The sequence below is a fragment of the Fringilla coelebs genome, assembly GCF_963513975.1.
Source record: "Fringilla coelebs genome assembly, chromosome: 5".
Taxonomy (NCBI): Eukaryota; Metazoa; Chordata; class Aves; order Passeriformes; family Fringillidae; genus Fringilla; species Fringilla coelebs.
In genome coordinates, this window is record NC_140033.1 from 29,824,062 (window position 1) to 29,844,945 (window position 20,884).

General features: G+C 39.2%; 1 protein-coding gene across 1 annotated transcript in view; it reads right to left on the bottom strand.

Moving 5' to 3' along the window:
* NELL2 (neural EGFL like 2) overlaps positions 1–20,884 on the bottom strand; it is a 134,833-nt gene that overhangs the window by 105,010 nt on the left and 8,939 nt on the right. The window contains exon 3 of the mRNA XM_084205854.1: positions 11,236–11,386. Coding sequence (XP_084061980.1) covers positions 11,236–11,386 — 151 coding nt within the window. The remainder of the gene's footprint in view (positions 1–11,235; positions 11,387–20,884) is intronic.

Consider the following 20,884-nt stretch of genomic DNA (forward strand, 5'->3'; position numbering starts at 1 on the left):
CATAATCTGAATTACAGTATTATAAATCATTGTCTTATACAATGAAAGCCCAATAGGAATACTCTGAAGTCCTGAATGCACAAAAGACAATTCCAAGTTCTGCAATAGGGACATCATTAGTAATTACCAAGGGAAGTAAAGACTGAGACTGAACACTGCTTTGTTGGCTTTTATATGAACTGTTACATCTTCTTTCATTTTCTGTACTAAAATTTCTCCAAATATATATAAAATCAAGAAATTCTAACTTTTCAGAACAATTTATATATGTGTACTTATTTGCTTTGTTAAATTACCATGTGTATTTACAGTGTGGGTGTACACACACATTTATACACAACTATATATGTATACACATATATATGTAAATATGGATATATGTGTATATATATATATAGCAAAAACCCAGCAGTGCAGCTGTGCTGAGATAAATGAATCTAGCAGATTGCAAACACGAGCTTTGATGGTGAAATTCCAGCCATTCAATTTAAAAAGCACTCCATAACCAAACTCAGTTCTTAGACAGGCTGTCTCTCACATGTTGGACAGCTTCTGGGAAAATGCCTGACTAACCATTTGTCTTTTTAAAGTACTACTTTTCTCATTTCAAAATTCTCCAAGAAAATAATTTTTACACAGGAAAGAAAAACAGAATAGAGATTCTTTAATAATCATATGCAACCTAAAGCTAAAGAGCAAGGAGAATAAGGGATGGGGTGAGATCCACAACTGGGAGAATGGACAATTCATTTTTGTCTATTTCTGTGGCTATATCTGCAATCAGACATGGCAGTGGCTTGTAAGCTGAGTGTGCGTGTGTTCTTGGGTGATGTCATTTACTTTAACAGACTATCTATACTAAGGAATAGAAAAGACAATGATTGTGGTTTTGAAGAGTAAAAATGAGACCAAATCAAAACTATCTTGTACAATCATCATCCCTAGGAGAAGGCTGGGCTTACTGCACATCCCTGCTTCCTTCAGGGTGTTCCACAGTGGAACATACCTAGCAACAGCACAAAAACAGCTAGTTTTTTCTTTTTGAAAAACCAGCAAACGACAATTTCTTCTTCCTCCCCAGTATTAAGAAAGCAGTTAACTAAAGTCAGATACTAATTTTATAAACAATTTACCTCCTCATGGCCCAAAAATAATCTTTGCATTGGCAAGAAGTGGAACCTAATTGAAGGCCTGGCTGGAAAAAATTGCACAATCCTCCTGATGGCAGGACATCAGACAACTTAATCTCCTTCATAACTCAAGCTTCAAGGATAAAAATAAGGTTACTCTGAACCCAAAAGAGAGGGGGAACATTAGAGAACTTGACTCCTCCGACAACTTTTAAGTGTCCCCACCCAGCTGCAGAAAAAAAATAGAAAACAAAAGGCATGGATATGTTGAAGCATTACCTCCTGGTAGAACTAAGAGCTCTCCTTCATTCCAAGTCAATAGCAGAACTGATGGCAGCACACAAAGATGCAGGCAGGCAACAAACTACACTACCAGGCACCACAGAAGGTATAAAACAAACACTTGTGTTGCCCTTATGCATGTAAGATAATGAAACCTCTGCAGATGAATCATGGATTTTCCAATAAAAAGAAGACATTGCTGTATAAATTTCATGAATTAAGAACTGCTGAGAGAGGATGCTGACAATCGATGACGATGTAATAAGCAAGGAAATTTTCGTACACAAAGCTGCACAGAAACTGTGGACACTTGTGGTTTTGTTTTAATGGTGATTAACACACTGTTTTGACATTCACAGACAATATCTTTTGTTCTTCCATTTGGTAAACTTAGAAATATAACTACCTTTGAAATGAGACAACATGCATCAAAATGAAAAAGAAAATAACAGCCATTAGGAGAATTATTAGGAGAATCATTTATGGTTTATTAATAATCCGTAGAGGCAGCAGCAAAACACAATTAGAAAAGCAAGTGAAATGACAGCCAAAGCAATACTGCTTTCAGCTTGAACAAATGCCATGATGCTGAAATACAGACGTGAAAGTGAATCATTTCCACTCCATTTTTTTGCAAAATACTGCGCTTGCTATTCCCCTTTACTACATTTGTTCAACTGCCTGGACTTACATGGCTCTGTCTCAGCCTCATGAATTTCAGGAGATAGGACATGACTCAGCACTGACAAACATATATGAGGGAAAATGCAAAGTCTGCCCATAGTGAGGCTTCTTGTTCCATCTGTGAGGCTGTAACACTTGGGTGCATGGTTTCCAAAAGTTTGGAAGAATCTTTCAGAAAATATGCTAAGCATTAACAAACAGACCAGGAGTTTAGAAATTCATGTCTGGTGACAAAACCACTCTGTACTTCTCTGTAGACTCCAGATTACTAATCACTGGAGAGAAAAAGGAGGGTGCTCCTAACTCCTCAAGGACTTGCTCCTGAAAGAAAGAGTAGCTGCATTGTGCTGCAGTCTTCTTCTAGCCAAGAATCTCATTACTGAAAAGCTTCAGGGGAACCTCATCAGCTGAATCACCAGTTCCTTGTCCACATCAGCCTAGCCCAGCCCAGTACTGCAGTGAGAGCAGCAGCCAAAGGTATCCCATTTTAAACATCACTGATACTTCTCCCAACAGCTCCAAGGTCTTCTATGTTGCAGAAGGCAAATGACTACTGGAGTGAAAAATAAACCACAATGAGAAACCCAACACAACAGCAGAACCTGCACCTCTCTTTCTAAAATCCATAATCTCTGTGGTTATTTAATCAATACCAGCCTACCTGATTTTAAGTCCCCCCCAGAAAAACACACCCACCTTGGATTTAACTTCACAGGGAGATGATATGTGCTTATGTTCTTCTATGTTCAACATGCAGAGAAGAAAATGCCAACCTGGAAAAAAAGGTTGCTACATCTCTGTAGGTCACTCTGTGTGCACACAATCATTGCAAAGGCAAGAGCCAAGGCCACAGCATCAGATCAGCTGCTCTGCTTGGAAACCAGCCAGCCAGTGATCCCTAATGTACTGACTAGGGATGAGCCTTTCTTTGTAAGAGAAAGAAATTTGTTTCAAATGCCCTGGAGTAATCTGAGACAGAAAACAGTGATGTTTGCTCTGCTGCTCAGCACTGATCTATGCTAACTTCTAGGTAAGAGCTGGGACTCAGCAGATCTGCTCAGCTGCAGAATTCTAATGACCATGCACAGGGTATGTGGTCACACCAGCCTAGACACAACCTGCTCTTTGGGAGGTGACAGACTAGCACAAGGGAGACTCTGGAAGTAAAGGCAGTAAGTAAGGCAAAAAGTTAGAGATTTAGGGGGTGAAACACCAGATGGTCTCAGCACCCACAGGAGCAGTCTTTGAGAAGAGGGAGGTATGGCCATTGCAGCTAACAGGCAGTGTTGGCAACACCAGGTCTGGGATGGCTCACTTGTTCATTAGCATCCTTTCTCACACAACAAATGCACATCCTTACTCCAGGCAACCAATAATTTCAACTTCCATTTACAGCATGTAGACAAACATTTCAGAAGCTAAAGGCAAAATATCATGTCTTCTGCTTATGAATTTATTAGAGGGTGGTGGGGTTTAACTTTTCCACATTTACAGGTATAATGCTAAAATATTTCTTCATGGCTCTTTGACCTACACTGAAAAAAAAGGAAAATCAATAAAATTAAAATCCTTATTTCCATTCTTATAAAAAAAGTCTTTATCTGAAGATTTTTGCTATCAAAGTTCTGCCTTTTTTGTTAGGCTAATTACATAAAACATTAAAAAAGAAAAAGGAGGTCCTACACAGTAGACCTCATTGCACAATAGCAGCAAGCAATTCTGCTAGGTGCAGAATATGAAGATATAAAAGCAACTCATGCAGCACCACTACCACATTCAGCAATGCAATATTTGCTATTTTCTGTGGTATCATGACTGGGTTGTCAGGAGCGTGAGCTTTATTTTTTCTATGTTTCAGAACACTTAATTTGGAAGTAACATTAGGTGTCCTGAAACATTAACTACAAGTTTTTATTGCTTGGTGCATCCCCTAGAACAACACGGCATCAAAATATCCCCAGACAGATTATAATTTTTTCAACCTAAATGATTCTATGGTTATATGAAAAGTCAAGTGGTAGCTTCATTTTACCTGTAAGAATTTAGTTCCCACCTCTCACACTACTGCTTGATCTTACTGGTTTTGTCTTTTTCCATCTAGAGCTCTACCTAGACAAGAGAAGACTGGAATTTTTATCAGGGAATTATTAGTTTAAAAATTGTCCTTGCTTTTCTGGAAAAGTTGTGGCCCTTGGTGCAAGTGCACAACGGGCAGGAATGCCACCAATTCTATTTCTGACACTTCCTTTTGCTGAATGCAGTTTTAAAGCCAGACTGTAATTTTCTGACTTAGGGTATTTTTGTTCAAAAGCGCTGATCCATTCATTAAAACCAAATCTTTTGACAGAAACAAATATTCTCACAGCAAAGCTTGTGGGGTCTAGGATGACATGCTTGCTAAAATGGGAAAGTGAGAGAGAGAGAGCAAATATAAGATTCTCTGGAAGACTCTCAAATATCTTTAATGCCATGTTTATTACCTATATGAAAGGAGAAATCCCAAGTGAAGAGAGCTCAAAAATTAGAAGAGGGTGTTACCCATATCAACACAGATTTTATAAACAGCAGGACAGCAAAACCATCCTCTCAAATTTCTATTATAAAACTGGTGCTCCACTTCAACTCATATCCAACTCGGTGATCTCTCACACTTTTTCCCTGAAATCGGTGGGCTTTTCCACACTGGCTGGTGGGAACAAGCCTGGGCTAGTGCTGCTTCACAGATTGCCCTGACATCATCTGCAAGGATATTTACTGCAGGAGACAAAAGCATGCCAAGGAAGAGGCTAACAATTATGTAAAATGGACAGCAGCAGGCCAGTGCTCCAGCCTGAACACCGTTTGGATTACTAGCAAGCCCTTGCCAGGCACTGCCAACAAATCTGCATCAGCACTGCATCACGAGGAGAGAAAAAAAAAAAGAATGGCATTCCTCAGGGCACTTGTTTAAGGTGGGGGAAAAAAAAAAAAACAAGTTCAAGTTCCTGCTCCAAATTAGGCAGAGCAGAAGTTAACTGTGTGAGGAAAATGCCTCTGAAGCACCCCAGCCAGACACTGACTGATCATTCTGGCATTGACATCTCTTGTTGTTTATTTTCTCCCAGCACAAAAACAGTCAACCACTTCAGCTTTGTTTCAGCACAGCACTGCTCCTTGCACTGGACACATATGGAGAACAGCTGTGGAGGAGGAATGTGCCTTCATGATGTGCTCAGGTGATGGAGCCCAGCTCTGGGACATGCATGGAGGAACACCCTCCTTGTTGGGATCTCCAAGGGAGAGAACAGCCAGGCAGAGGTAACAGCAGGGCAGAGAGGCATCCTCCTCACACATTCACCTGTACAAGCTACTACTGCACAGCTTCTCTCCACACAGAAAGAAGCACAAGGTAGCAGCTAGGAAAGTGAGACTGCAGTACCCTGATGTGGAAGTGGAAGTTAGGAAATAAACATGTGAGACTGTTCAAATCCTCTCCATCACTGCACCACTCAGTGTCTGTGCCTAATTCAAACTAATAAAGCAGGTGGGGAAAAAAATATATGTCAGTGACATAGTCAACTCCTTGCATTCCCTCATCTGATTTCAGTGGGACTGCTGTGGTCTGGAAGCCTTTGCTTTGGAAGGCTTTGAAGTCAAGACCCTGCCTCTCACCTGAGAGACCTCTTTGCTTACCTCCCAAATTTTGAGGTCAACCAAATCAGGGAGGCAAAACCTTGCCTCACCCCCACTGCAGCCTACATAGCTTCTGCTGGGTTTAGTGCTATGATCCGAGAGCCCACGGCCATCACAAGAGCAAGATCCTCCAGCCCATCCAACATTACTCCTGATGACAAGGCAAGGCTCCCAGCTGGCCTTTTCACAACTCTTATGGGAGCTTAGAAGGAGCCAGAAGCAGGAACTGAGGTCTCACCAAGCTCTTCAAGGCACTCCGATGAAAGCTGTTCTTGCAGAAGGTGTTGACTTGGTCTTGGAAAAATTCAACCCCAATATTACAGCACATTGCCCATGCCATTCCTATTTGAGCCATGGATATGAAATCAAATTCCCAAATTTAAGAAATAATTCTGAAACACTAATTCATGTCTTGAGCAATTGCTCTCGTTCCTCTCATCTCTCTCACTAACTCCATTTATCAACATATAATATATATTCCATTTTTTCTTCTTACTAATATATAGTCCCAGGAATAAGAATCTTGCCTGCCTGAAGCTTCCTCTTCTACTAAAGATCAACAAGGGAAGAACTTTCTCAACTCAAACACTGTAAAAACAAATGGCATAAACCATGCCTCTCATTCCCTTTTCTTGACAAATCTTCTCTAAGGAGAGCAAGAGGACTGCAAATAAAATAAAGAACTTTCTAGTAGATGTATTAGTACAAGAAAAAGGCAGTTTCAACATTACTGTTTCCATTTCCTACCCCAAAAGAATACAGATTTCTCCATTATTTGTTTGCTCATAGAAAGCCTTATAAACAACACAGGAAGAATAACAAAATCTGTCAAAACTCACATTTCAGCTATTTCAGTGGGGGTTTTCAACATCATAGGAAAAAACAAATCTTCTGTCTCTTATTTAAGAAGGCCAGTCACTAATCTCAATTCAATAGGTTCTACATTCTGTAAGCATTCTGTAAGATGTACTCAAACTATTCACCCTGGATTTAGCTGGCACTGCAATGATTTACACTGGACAGGCTGGCCTCACTTGATTTAACAAAAAGTTATGGAACAGTTAGGTGCATGAACTACAGGAACTTACATCCTACTGCCAATATTTTTCTTTTTCTTTTTTTTTTTTGGTCAGAGTATAAACTAAACTGAAGCAAAAAACACCAAATCCAAACAAGAGAGACATGGCCTCAATCAATTTCATGATAACCTTTATAGCCAACACTCAAAGAAACAGGTCATTCCTAACACCATGTAGGCATTAAACAGAGTGTAACACAAAATAGCTGCTTTACAAATATTTCCATCCAACCCCATACTCAGGGATAGAAGTTAAATCTCCCAAACCAATGCAAACAAGGAACTTTTTTCTTTGGGGATAAAGAGCCTGGTCAAGCTGTCAGTGTCTACAGAGAGAATCCTTTGTCCCACAGAATCTTCTCACGCACTGGAAAAGCAGTGAATGAATGAATGAATGAATGAATGAATGAATGAATGAATGAATGAATGAATGAATGAATGAAAATACCTTTTTTTGACACCTTTGATCAAATATGCAAACTGTATCAAAAGAACAGAAGACTGACACCAGAGAAGTTTAAAATCGCTACAGGAATTCAAAAGCAATTGACTGTTACAAACAAATTCCAGTGAGCTCATAATTATTATCAGACCAGCAAGAAACAGAAACTAAGATTTAATACCAAATAAACCAAAATACAGAACACTACCTTCTCTCTTCCAACAAAGAACATCATGGAGTGGTCTAAAAAGAAGAAACAAGCTACTACCTCTTTTGGCAGAGGGAACAGCCATATACAGCTTTAACATTTGAAAATTAATCCCATATTACCTAACATCTGCTCTGCAATTATTGGCTTAAGTGGTGAATATTGGCTTAAGTGGTAACTACTGAAAGCTTTTCTCAGTGTAAGACTTTTGCAGCAGATTTTGTGGTGTCAGAGAGGACACTTCACACTGCAGTCCAGAAATACTGACATTCATACATCAAAAGCAGAGAACGTACAGTTCCACCTCTATTTTAATACAATGGTCAAATGAGAGAACAAAATTCATGCATCGGGAATTCACCTCTGGCAACTTATCTCCTTGTAGCATAAATCAGTATACGAGAGAAAATGTCACAGATTAGTGCCTCCTACATACTGAAAGAGGTTTGAAACTGTTGCACAGTACAGCCCATTTGACAGCAGATAATCACAAGACACCAACTGCTGTGAAAACAAATGCTAAGGAAGGCAGAAATTGAATAAATTAGTAGAGATACAAATTAAGTGTAGGAAATGCCTGTCCATAATATACTATTGATTTCAGTTCTCTGTTGCAGGATATAAAAAGCACTAACCAAAGGAAAGAACTGTTTAAATACAACCTAGCAGTTTCTTCCTTTAAGGGCCTAATATGCAGTATCTCAAGAGATATGAATGTAAGATGAGTTACATAAAGCCATCTAACCACAAAAGGAGGAAAAAGCTTTATTATCATCAGCTCCACTGTTGATGATTAAACCAAAATCTATGATGGAATAGCAAGACCAAACATATATTACAACTCCATCGCAGACTAAAATCATCTCTCTGCTGACTCTTCCATCAAGAAGAAGGTGAGACAAATTCAGAAGTGAGAAGGATAAAACAGATTAAACTGAGAGATGAAACACAGAGCGATCAGTGTTTAACAGTGTTTCTACTCAGACTTTAGGTATCCCTTCATTAACACAATTAAAAATATTTACCTTGTTACAATGAAGTACAACACATTTTAGGCAGGGCACTGTCTGTGGTCAAGGTAAAGCTCTGAAGCCAGGAAGACATTTATAACTTCTATCTTTCAGACATATGCCATATAAATCTGCCATATATAAAAGATGTGTTCAGCTGCTTGAAATTCATCTGAACTACTGGTGTGTAATTTGAATTCCCTGACACCGCAAGAATTTTTTCTGAAATTATTGCCTCCACACTGTGCCCAAAACTACCACTGCCTGAACCTCTTGGCTGCTCTAATCAGTTGGGAAAAAGCAATGTCTATGGAAATGTATGGGCAAGTTAGGAAAGGACAGTTACACATATTGTTTCAGATTCTTTCACTTTAACACTAATTTTAAAATATTTTAATATATTAAATACTACAGAAATGCATTGTCATTGTAAGAGGGGAAGTCAGCTTTGATACTCAATTAGGAAAAGAACAAAGCATTTAAGTGAGTATGAAAAGATTACTATATTTTCAGTAGATCATTTCGGGAGCATCCTTTTGTGATGACAGCGACAGCCCAGCCTCGGCAAATGCCCAAGCCTGAGACTTACATGGAGAATTTCTGTATCTCTCTGAAAGCCCAAGGAAAGCATTCAACACATGACATTAGAAGGGAAACTTTGTGAGACCAGCCCTGTCAACTTCTTAAGACGCAAAGCCTTAAATAGTTGCATGACCATGTCTCAGTGGAAGTATTCATTTTTGATGATTCTCAAAAGGGAGCCAGCAAAAAGGAAAAAAAAAATAACAGCTACATAAAACTAGACAACACAGACTGAATCAGTCAATTCTGAATCACAAACTATTTTAAGTTTATAAAAAAATTATAAATTTTAAAAAACCCCGCAATTTAGAAAATGTCGTCAATGTAAATTCACATAATTGCACCAACATCCCTAGACCCATGCAAAGAGAGGATGAGTTTTTACACTGATTGATTTTCAAAATCTCAAAGTATTAATAAATGCACCTTTTCCCACTTCTTAAACATTTTCATTTTCTTGTACCATAGAAATGGTTTTACCCTAGAACCATTAGTTGCCATGAAAGCTCTGTAAAATAAAGCACATGAAAAGGTGTGCTAACTAATTAGTGTGATAACTAATTACATCCTTCAGTTACTGCCACCTTCAGCCTTCCTCACCCTCATTCAGCTCCTCACTGCAGAAATGCCAGAGCTAGTAGTGACCTCTGTAAACTGAACTGCAAGGCAGCAGTTCAATGGTAGTGAACTTTTTTTACATCAGTGTGACAAAAGGCTGAAGCTAGTGCAAAGCTAGTGCCAGTCAGGTCTGGCATTGCTACTTTTCCCCTAACTATGATGACTACTGTGACAGAGACTTCACAAGAAGTTAAGGACTAAAAGAACAGTTACAGCCAAACCCCTGGCCAGAGGTGGGCAAGGTCAGAGATGGAGATCCAGCACTGAAGAAGCAGCTATTGAATATAAGCCATCCAAATGCTTCCTTTTAACATCTACTTTCTCTTGTCTTTATTGTCCTTCATCATAAAAGAACATTAAAGCCATAAGAGGAACTCCATGAGATGCTTGTCTGGTTGCAGTATTACCTAGGTCAGCCCTCATTTCAGCACAGTTAAACTGAACAAACACTACTCTGGCACACAGACATCTCTCCATACACCCTAGCACAGAATGGACCTGAATGTGTTTATTAAAAGCCTAAGGGCACATCCAATGCCATCCAGGAGACATTCAACTATCCCTTTACAAGTCTGAAGCTGCTTTTCTAAACTCAGCATAATGATCCTTGGGAATGTTCCCCTTCTTGTTTGTTTTGTGGTTTGTGTTTTGGTTGGCCTTTTTGTTTGTTTTTTACAAACGGCTAAATTGCACAAGATGGTGCCTCTTCTGCAGAAATTGACTTGAGCATCTCCCTAATGAAAACTTGTACACTCATATAAAAGAAACAGACATTTTGCCGTGCTTGAATGTGTCTTTTTTTTTTTTTTTGGTTATTTTGTACTGACACTGTCAAGAAAGAATTATGGGATGGTACAAGAAAATAAAAATAACCTAAAGAAGAGCTCACCTGCTTCTCATGCTAATGACTGTTTAGAAAGTGCACATTTGAAAGCTCCTTTTTATTCTGTCAGAGAATGATATCTTTACATTGCATATTACTCAAACATATATATATAAAGTATCTTATTTCTCTAGCAGTCTTTATTCTATCAAAAGGATAATCATTAAATGTTATGTGTCATTCACTTTAGTTTTTTAAGGCTGACAACATTTTGAGTAAAATGCTCTGCCATTCATGGAAATATGTAAACCCATACCTGTTAACTTAAAACCATAAGAATTTTTTTTTCTTTTTTAAGACTGCTTGCATTGTTAAAAACAATGAAGAGGTGGACTTACAGGGCCAAGCTTTGTCAGTCAGTTCAGCTATAATGACAAGACAGTTTTACACCAGCTGAGAATCTGGTCCTTGTGGTTATGAACAGCAGCAGGGCTTTCCATGCCCTTGGTGGTAAGAGACATGTAAAGAAAAACCCCTCTTGTCCTTCCCCTGTGACTTTTTACAAATCTGCACAATGTACCTATACAAACACTATAAATATTTACAAATTATCTGCTACACAAAAATTTTGTTCCAAATTATGTTCAATTTTCTATGCATTAATTCATATACTTTCATTAGCCAGCAGACAGGTATCAGTACTTACCTGTGATCTAAATGGTGAATAGAGAGAATAACCCCTGAATTCAAATGGGCTTGTTTTAAGGTCACCAAGATCGTGAATTCACATTTATTTCTTAACTTCTGAAAAAATATTTCAGCTGTTTCTGGAGATGCCTTCACATTTCTTGAAGTATCTAAAATAAACATGTGAGGAAAAAACACTCAGTATAAAATCTTACTTTACTTTCTCATTCAAATAGCTTACAAAATAACAGGATATTTCTGAGAAGCACAATTGGACAGGCAAAAGCAGGGATCAAAGTACTTAAAACATTAGTTTTGCATGCAATGGATGCCATTTAAATGAAAGAGAACACATTTTCTAGGACACCTATTCTGTTCTGGGGAGGGGTGGTGTTTTGTTCTGATCCAGGGTCATAACCCTTACTTTCTTCAGGGGGGGCCAGGGGTAGCTTTAATATCCCATCCAAAGGTTGGGCTCACTAGCAGTGAAGCACAGTGACAACTCTAGACATGAGCCTAAACCCTGACATATGGCCTGAGCAACTTTTTAATGACTTCCAAAAGATGCTATGCCTCATAGCATAAACACATAAATAAACAAACCTACTTTAAAAAAACAAAACAACAAGCAATTTACTCAGCTGTAAGCAATAGTTTAAAAATTGACCAAATTTCAAAATATTTTATCACTAATTAATTGCTCTATACTCCATTTGGGGGGTATTTTCCTGCTGCTTCTTGCACAGGATGTCATGAGCATTTGTTCAAGTAGTGGCACACATATACAATAAAGACTTTACTTTTAAAAACCCACACAAAGCCTAGACTGATGCAATATTTCTGCTGAATTTGCACATAACATGCATAGAAAATAAAAAAAGCTCAAGCTTAAAACCTCTAGAGAGATAATTTAAAAATAAGATGTCAAATGCTAGAAAAATAATTCCCAATCTCCAGAATACATCATACCAGAAAAAAATTAATATACATTTTTTAATGCACAAAATCAATTCATTAGCATGTGTAAACAACTGGTTAAGAACTAAATCAGTTCACAAGCTTCTTGTCACAGCAATTTGACCATTCTGCTCTACCTGGGGACACTAACTCAGGAGCAGCAGTTGAGAGCTAAAGCCAATAGAACTGGTGATTTTCTTTCTTTCCAGCAGCACTGGAGCTGAGCTCTCACATACACCACCCTCAGCTTACACTATTCTTGAAACAGTTTTACTCTTTAAGCTGGACCTATGAAGATGCTGCTCTCCATTAACAGAAACAGTTTATTTTGGTTTATGGTTCAGGAGTATTTAAATATCTGTTTAGGAAATGCATCAACCTGTGCAACTGTGAAGTCCTAACCAAGCTTCTGAACAGTGTCACCCAGCTGAATTTCATTTGTTTTACACAAAGGGGAACCCAAAAAGAAAAAAAAAAAAAAAGGAAGAAGCTAATTTCTACCAAATTCCCAAATTCCTACGATATTCTCAACTGAAGAAAAAGTACATATTTAACAACCTTACCCTTAAAGATGGCCAGCCCATACATTTATAAATATTCCCCCTTTCCACAGGCCCTTTTATTCTAACTGGAGCTACTGGGATGCAAACACTGCACTACAGGTGGCCTGCGCTCCAGCAAGGAAACAACCCTCACCATCACATGGATCTCTCCAGAGCCACCCCAGTCCTCATCGCTGTGTGAGGCAGGGGAAGCACAGAGCTGCCACAACACCCACACAACAGGAATAATTTATGAGGTCTCTTCATGTCACCCTGAATCATTACCTGATCACTACACTGGATGAGAATTTTCCATCCTTTATTCTGTGAAACCTTATCTGGGTGCCTATTCATTGTGGCCTCAGATAACCTTCTTGTACACAGACAATAGCAGCAAGACCTGGTTGCATCATGCTGGCAGCCTAAATACTGAGGTTACCATCACACTAACTGCTGGACTGTTACATTGCCAAAGCACATGGCCATTCAGTTTTGGTATTGCAAATAGGTCAGATTATACTTGCTGCTCAAAACAGCTACACAGCCTTTTGAATTATTACTACTCTCATGAAGCACAACATTCTTTGCTCAGGGCAGGCACCAGGTGGATTTCTTAAAAGCAAGATGACTGAAAGGTCCTTGATCTGTCAGATCCATTCTTTTCACACTAACACAAGAGTGCAAATCCCTCCTTCCAATTGCCTTTGAACACTAGCAGTAGGTGCTTGATAGATCACCAGCTGTGCTCAATAAATATTGCTCCAGGCGTCTTCTTGATATTTGTCTCCTAGTAATCAGTTTAAGACCCAACAAAAATACTTTACTGGAACTGGGCTACTTCCATAATAGCTTGGAAAAATCACACTTTATACCTCAGACAATAATTTGCACTTTCTCAATAGTTACATAAAAACCTCATACTGCAAACATTTCTAATACACAAAACCAGTGGCATTTTTTTTTTAACTTAAAGTGCAAAAATAAGGAGAGAATTATTAGTTTGAATGAGAAATTTGTCTCTAACCACAATACATATATTTTGGATTTATTTTCCTAGAATATTGTGTGTATTTGGTTTGACCACAACAATTCACAAATCCATAGTGTCATCACTCCATCTTTAACTTATAGAAACATGAAAGTGACAATTAAAGAAACAAAAAATCCAAACTCAAAGCATGTCTCACTCCTTGTTCAGGCTAGACCCTAACACTGTAAAGCAGCCTGAAAGCCCCATGAAGAAAACTACTGACCATTAAGACCTGCACACACTCAGCCCTTCAGAAGACAACCTTAGCAGCTGCCTGTGCTCCCAAAAACATTAGGAGACATTTTCCCCTCTCAGAGACAATCTGCAATCAGAGCTCTGCAGCAAACACCAACATCATACCAGTGTTTCCTGGAGGTGTCAAGAGCAGACACTGTCATTTCAGTCATGTTCACGAGATAATAATTACTGCACTTTAACAAAGACAGCAAGTAACTTTCACCAGGACTCACTCCACAAGTCCAAAGGACTTCCACCAGACCAAAAAAAGGTAGTGGAGAAAGAAGCAGTCAAAGTGACCCTCTGCAGTCACCAGCCTTTTAACTGCTCTCATCATCCCTCTGGTGATGCCTGCATTCATAAAAACTTAGGAGGAACTGTTGCAGGCAACTGATCCAGTCCTAACTGATCCAGCCATGCCTCCTCAAAAAACCCCAAAAAAAACCCCAAAAAAAAACCCAAAAAAAAACCCCACCCAAACAAAACAAAAAATTTCCATACACAGCACCAACAACATACTAAATCACACTGTGCAAAGACTTAGGACAAGCCATTGGCCACCATTAATTTCCAGTCCACAATAAAAGAAAACAGTTTTTAAATGGAATGAGTACCTTTTCCTAGCAAAGGGTGAGGTCTCAAATTTTTGAAGAGCATCTAAAAGTACATGTATAGTATGAACTGAATTATAAAACAAATTCCTGCAGAATAGTCTTTGAAGGAGGCAGTCTAACTAATTGAGCTCCACAGTTTGTTTCATGTGCACATAATCAGCTTCTAATAGCAGCATCAATAAATTATTCCCTCATCTGACTGTAGCTCTGCTGAACTATCCAAATTAAATTCTAGTGGTTTGTGAGAAGAAGGAGGGCTGAAGGCTAAAATGAGGCTGAAAAATATAATTGGCTCAATTTTGTTTCAATTTCCTACACTAGGAGGGATGAGTGTCAAAAGCATATATTCACATCCTGTCACTTTCCCATATTCAAGTTTTTGGTTAATATTTTCGTGACTAGGATTTCACACAGCCTTCAAAGGGCAACTTCTTACTTTAATATGGCTCTTTTCTTTAGATAACAAATATAACTAAGCTGCACCCAGCCAACCGGGCAGCATTCAAAGCCAATCCAACAGCAAGATCTTCACAAGGCTGACAGTACAGCAGGAGTTTAAGTGAAGCACAGTGCATTCAAATTCAGGAGTTGCATTCCTCTAATGAAAAATGAAGATATAAAGAAGTAAAACAACTTTTATTAGACTAAAGCCTTGCTACACGTGATATGCATTAAATCCTTCAGTAGAAAGGCTGGTTGTTTTGCTATTTAAACTGATATATACCATCAGCTCATAAAACATTTGAGCTATTTTACCTATAAATTTTTCTATTCCTTTCTCAAAGATTCCCAGTTGTTTTAGAGAGAACAGCAAAAAAAGCAGCTGTAGTTTTCAAAACCCACATGAACCTAAGTTGGATTCTCCAAGGCTGTAGGAAGGAGCTCTGCAAGAGTCTGGGGGAAGGTGTTGCCGTTCCATCTGCAAATCTGAAGTTTAAAAGACCACAAGATACAGGGTAAATGCTGCCCCTGTAAGAGTCCCACTGGGGCCATTCCCAAAGGGAGTGCCTACATCACAGGGGCCAGGAGCCCTGCCCAGCTCCCAAACCTGGATGAAGCCTAGGGCTGCAACCAAAAGGGACGTCAGGATACAACCAGGTACACCCAGACCTCTGTGCACCCAAGTGCCCCCCATAAATTGGACCCATCCTGGTCTCCCCAGAACAAACACTCACAAATGCCAGGAACAAGGACTCCAGTAATTAATTTCCCAAGTGGCATGATCAGAACCTTGGGATACTGCACAGACTGTTTAGGGATAACCCACACACTGCCCTTGTAGTTTTGACACCCCCATGGTGTGGCGTTTCTGCCTTCTTATTTCCACTAAAGAAATGCTTCAGCAAGAATGCATGCAGATAGAAATGCAGTAGATGAGAAGGAGAAAAGGAAGAGGGCAAAATGCTCTTCAGCTGAAATGAAACAATCGAAACGAAATCTGACTTGAAGCCAAATCATTAAATCAAATAAAAACAAGGGGGAAAATGTCACAGTTTGTTCTTGCAGCATTTGGGGAGGTTCCAACTGCCTTTGCTTTGTAGCTTCCTCTGTTCTGAATGTCAGCTACAGCTTTGGTGTGTCATCCAGCAAGGGCTTTCCTCCAGCTCAAACCATATGCAAAGTCCTACAAGTCACAAAGGACTGACACTAAAGACTAGAAGACCTGTTTCTGAACACATTTTTCCCCAATTAAATTGGCTTTTCATACTTACGTCCTTCATAAACAGTAATCATATCACTCCTGGACAAAACTCTTGCTCACCTATGTGCTACACACTTTGATGTTTGAAGTCATTATGGCACAGCTGAGAAGAAATCCATTGTGGGACAAGAGGAGGGAAGTACTGAGAGCCTGGACAACTAGGCTTGAATTAGGACAACTAGGATAGACTTTGCAAATCCACGACTATCGGTGGAAAACAGCAGTCATAATATAATACATATTCCCTGTGAACTGACAATATTATCACTGAAATCTGCCTAGCAGCATTCTGCAAGAGATGATACAAAACAGGTTTGGGGATGATTATACTAGCAGCTGGGTTAAGCCTCTGAGCTTATACACCAACCAGCTGCTTCTAGAAACCAAGGCAAGTCAGGTGGGACCAAATCATTCTGTGATGGATTCAGTACCACAGCTCGCTCAATCTTAGTCTTAACCTGCCAGAGCACAATGCTAACACATTTAGACATCCTTCATCTTTCCTTGGGCAGCTGTCCCTTCAGCAAAGAGGGAATTTGCACCAGGATTACAAGTGGAATCATTTCCACTTGTAAATGGAATGTAAAACAGCCCAGCTGCACTGCAAAAAGCTAGGTATGCTCTTCTAAAAATGTCAGGTCCATGAACATGGATTTCATGACTTTTGGACTCGGTAGGAAAAAATAAATAAAAGACAAATAGTTACAGAACAGGTTCTAGTGACCGTATCTGCAATAGCATATTTCTGACAATTTTCCAATCCTTTGGCAAATGACAGGATAGGAAACCTAATCACAGGCAAAGCTGAACTTTGAACATGCAGGACTCCAGATTAGAAGTCCATATTCTCAGTACAGGAGGCTGAAACAGCTGATTTGCTAAAGAGCAATACAGATCCTGCCACATTAGCAGCTCCTATCAAACCAGCACAGAAAATGAGAATGTGCTCTCCTGAACATTTCTGAAAGGAATTTTAGAAATGTATAGATCAACACACAGGGAAGCACCACACATACAAAAGTACTATCAAAAATATTTAAAGGCATACATGATACAGAAAAATTCTGTTCCTTATACACCAGAAATACTATCCCTTTCACAGCAACTGACATCATGCAAGATACTATCACCAGGAGAGAAGGTGCTACTCAGTGGGGACCTATGACAAGACAGCAAAACAATGAAGATAAAAGACTTTTGTTCTTGTTACTGCAATTCTACTCCTAGGAAATTAAAATGTGTGCTGCACAGTATGCTCTGCACCATGTATTTATCATTGCAATGCTTCCTGGTGATTTATAGATTCCAGGTTATCAATTATAAGATGCAACAGCTTTTTTGATTACCAGTTTTTCCTAGCCTCTTTCCAACACTATTCTTAAATCCTTTTAAAGTTTTGAAGATGCACTCCCTCATAGGTAGAGTCACATACTGATACTTAGAATTATGTTGTTTAGGTTTCTCACAGCCAATACTACTGAAGGTTCCAGCTATATTTAAAAAGTTACAGCTACTATAGCTTTATAAATATATATATGTGTATATAAACATGAACTCCCTTTAGGCACAAAACAGCTTTCTAGAAGCCGCTTTGAGAACACTTTGAAACCTGTGGAGAAAATCAAGCCTGCCTTGTTTTCCTTGCAGCTGCCATCTGTGGCATATGCACCTAGTTATGCTTGGTTGCATGCTGTCACATGAGCACTTTGTGTCAAAGTGACCTAACAACAAACAAAAATATCACATCAAGAAATGCTGTTAACACTGGGACATTGAAGAGCAGAAGAAAAACAATGCATCATCTTCCAGCCCTACTAGTACTGTAATAAGGGCATGACACACATGAGAACTGCTAAAAGATTGACTTTATTTTCATTGCATAGCATGGCCAGGATTTTAACAGTTATTCAATTCACAGCAAAAGGGGAGGACAGGAGGAGGAGAAGGAGATAGTGTTGCCAGCCTTTTCCAAATGAAAGGCAGGCTACCAAAGGTAAACAAAGCCCAATCAATTAAAAACAATAAAGTACTAACTTAATGGCAATAATAAATCATGCAAGCAGATTATGCTAGATGTAGATCAAGCTGCTTCATATGCCCTACCCTTCTCTCTGAAGCTATGACACAACTCAAATTCTCAAATAAGCATATTCCAGTGATGAACTATCATACAATGACAGACTGTATGAGATCAGCACCCATCATGGCACCTCTGAATTAGGATCATGCTTGGTGTAGGCAATCCAATCCCCTCTCAGCAACACACCACGTCTCCCCCTCACTTGGTTCTCACTGTGCAAGTGTCAGTAAGACTTACTCATGCTCTCTGCTCAGTCATTTTCTCTCAAAACCTCCTTTTGTTGTGACGAGTATGCTGTTCCTGAGGACCTAACTCCTCACACCCGTGTTTCGCAAATTCATTTAGGCTGGAAAGGACCTCTTGAGATCACCTAGCCTAACTGTAGTCATTCGTGGATGAGCTTACCTTTTTTCTCCAGGAAGAACCTGTTTCTCCCTCATGGTAGTGATTTGGATCTCTCATCCTAGTTTTCCTTCATCCCCGGCTTCCTAGGGTATAACTGGTTTTCACCCACATTAGGGTTAACTACCTTCAGCTAACAAAAACTCTATCTTTCAAGAATTTAAGTGCTGATTTCTTTTCACACAACACAATGGTGACCTTAAGAAAGCATTAATATGAGATCATTTTGCAGATGACTACAACCATGCAGTCTGCATGAAAGATTAACTTCTGACACAAGAGAATGGCCAAAAGCCACTGACACAGATAAAAAGCACCAGAAAACTAAAACCCGTATCCTAACAGCAAAAATAGAGCAAGCAGGGCAGGGAGGAAGGCCACCAGTGGAAAAATTGTATCTGAATACAGACACATCCAACACCTCTGTTGTTAGCCACAGGTTTCCAGCAGCAGACTGAGCAAACAGCTCAGATGGGGGGAGAAGGCTGAACTGTACTGAACTGTAAATAGAATTCAAGCACAAGCAGAAACAGGAAGCAGCAGAGGGACCACACCTGAGAGTAGAGGTAGGACACCAATGCCACCAACCATACTGGCATACTTGGAAAAATCTCTACTCACAGAATATCTGTTTTGATGCCAGAAAAATGAAGGAAAAGAAAATTTTGAATTGGAAACATCAAAGAGGAGAGATACCAAGGAATACCTTATACACAACTCAGCTGTAAGCAGGGCAGACAGGCAGAAAATACATGGAAGGCTCGAGCAAACCTTTACCAGAGATTTCAAGAAAGCTGGGAAAGACCAGAGTTCAGGTTCTCCAGAAGTTCTTATTTAAGTCCATGCTTCTGCAAATGTGCCCACTAGCCCTGAAGAATCAGCTACAGGCTTAAACTCATGCTCAATGTATAAGCTTGGATGAGTAAAATTTATAAAGTGTTTCCAGGCTCTAATTCGCTCTTGTAGGCTTATTTTAGCCCAGCATCATCAAAATATATGTAAGTGAACCATAGAACAAGTTTTGGGAGAATACAAAGGCGCTGGTTTGATAATTGTGTACCAGGTGTTTGATGCTACTTTGTGTCTTTGAAAAACTCTCCCTAACCTGATCAATTTCACCAACACTTCCACTCTCCAGAGTACAGAAAGACTTGAAGGATCATCCACCTATTCCTTACCCTATTACCTTAACAACTATGTACAATGACTACAGCGTAGCTAATGTTTCCTAGATATTTTATTTCAGGCTATCTTCTAAAAAAATCAAAAGTATGGAGATTTCCACCACTTCTTTTCAGCAGCTATTCCACAATCTAAACTAATTCACTGTGAAAGGCTTCTTTTATCTTAAATCCTCTCCATTTTAGTATCATTACATTATTCTTACCTCTAGCTCTTTGAATACTAAATAATTCCTTCGTTTTAAACCACTAAGAATCTTCTTATACTAGACACTTCTCATACAACACTTTCGTCATTTCTTGGACAAGCTGTACATGCTTTATTTCAAAAGCTTCCTTACTAAGCCAGACCTTTTGTTACTGTATAATCAGGTTTGCTGTTTTTCCCTTCAGTCCCTGCAATTCACTGATATTTTTCTGAAATGCAGAAACCCAGAGTGAATGCAATTTTTTTAAAAATTCAACCTTCCAGATCTCTTACTCCCATATGCTTTCCTTATGCTAATGGTGTGTGCAGGGATTCCTAATAAGAGCAACACTGAACAGGGTACACAAGGTTTTCCTCAAGTCAACCCTCTTCCTTGAATGAGAGCTGAGCAAATCTAGAGACTATTTCAGGTTCAAGGCATATTAATGTTACAGAAAATCTTAAGAGTGCCTTTGGAACAGCTGGGGCACAATATGCAAATGCATGCTTAGGGAGCTATTAAAACACAGATTATTGACCTCAAAACTAGAAGAGATCCTTAGGAACCCTTCTGGATCATTACACAGCTGTATCTAGAGACCGATGGATATCCAGACAGAGTCAAGGCTGGTGCATGTAATCTTCGCTTTTAGGATAAACACTATGGATGTTACCACCATCTAATTACACTTAAATAAGCACTTATGCTGGGAAAATTGTATAAACATTGCTCTAA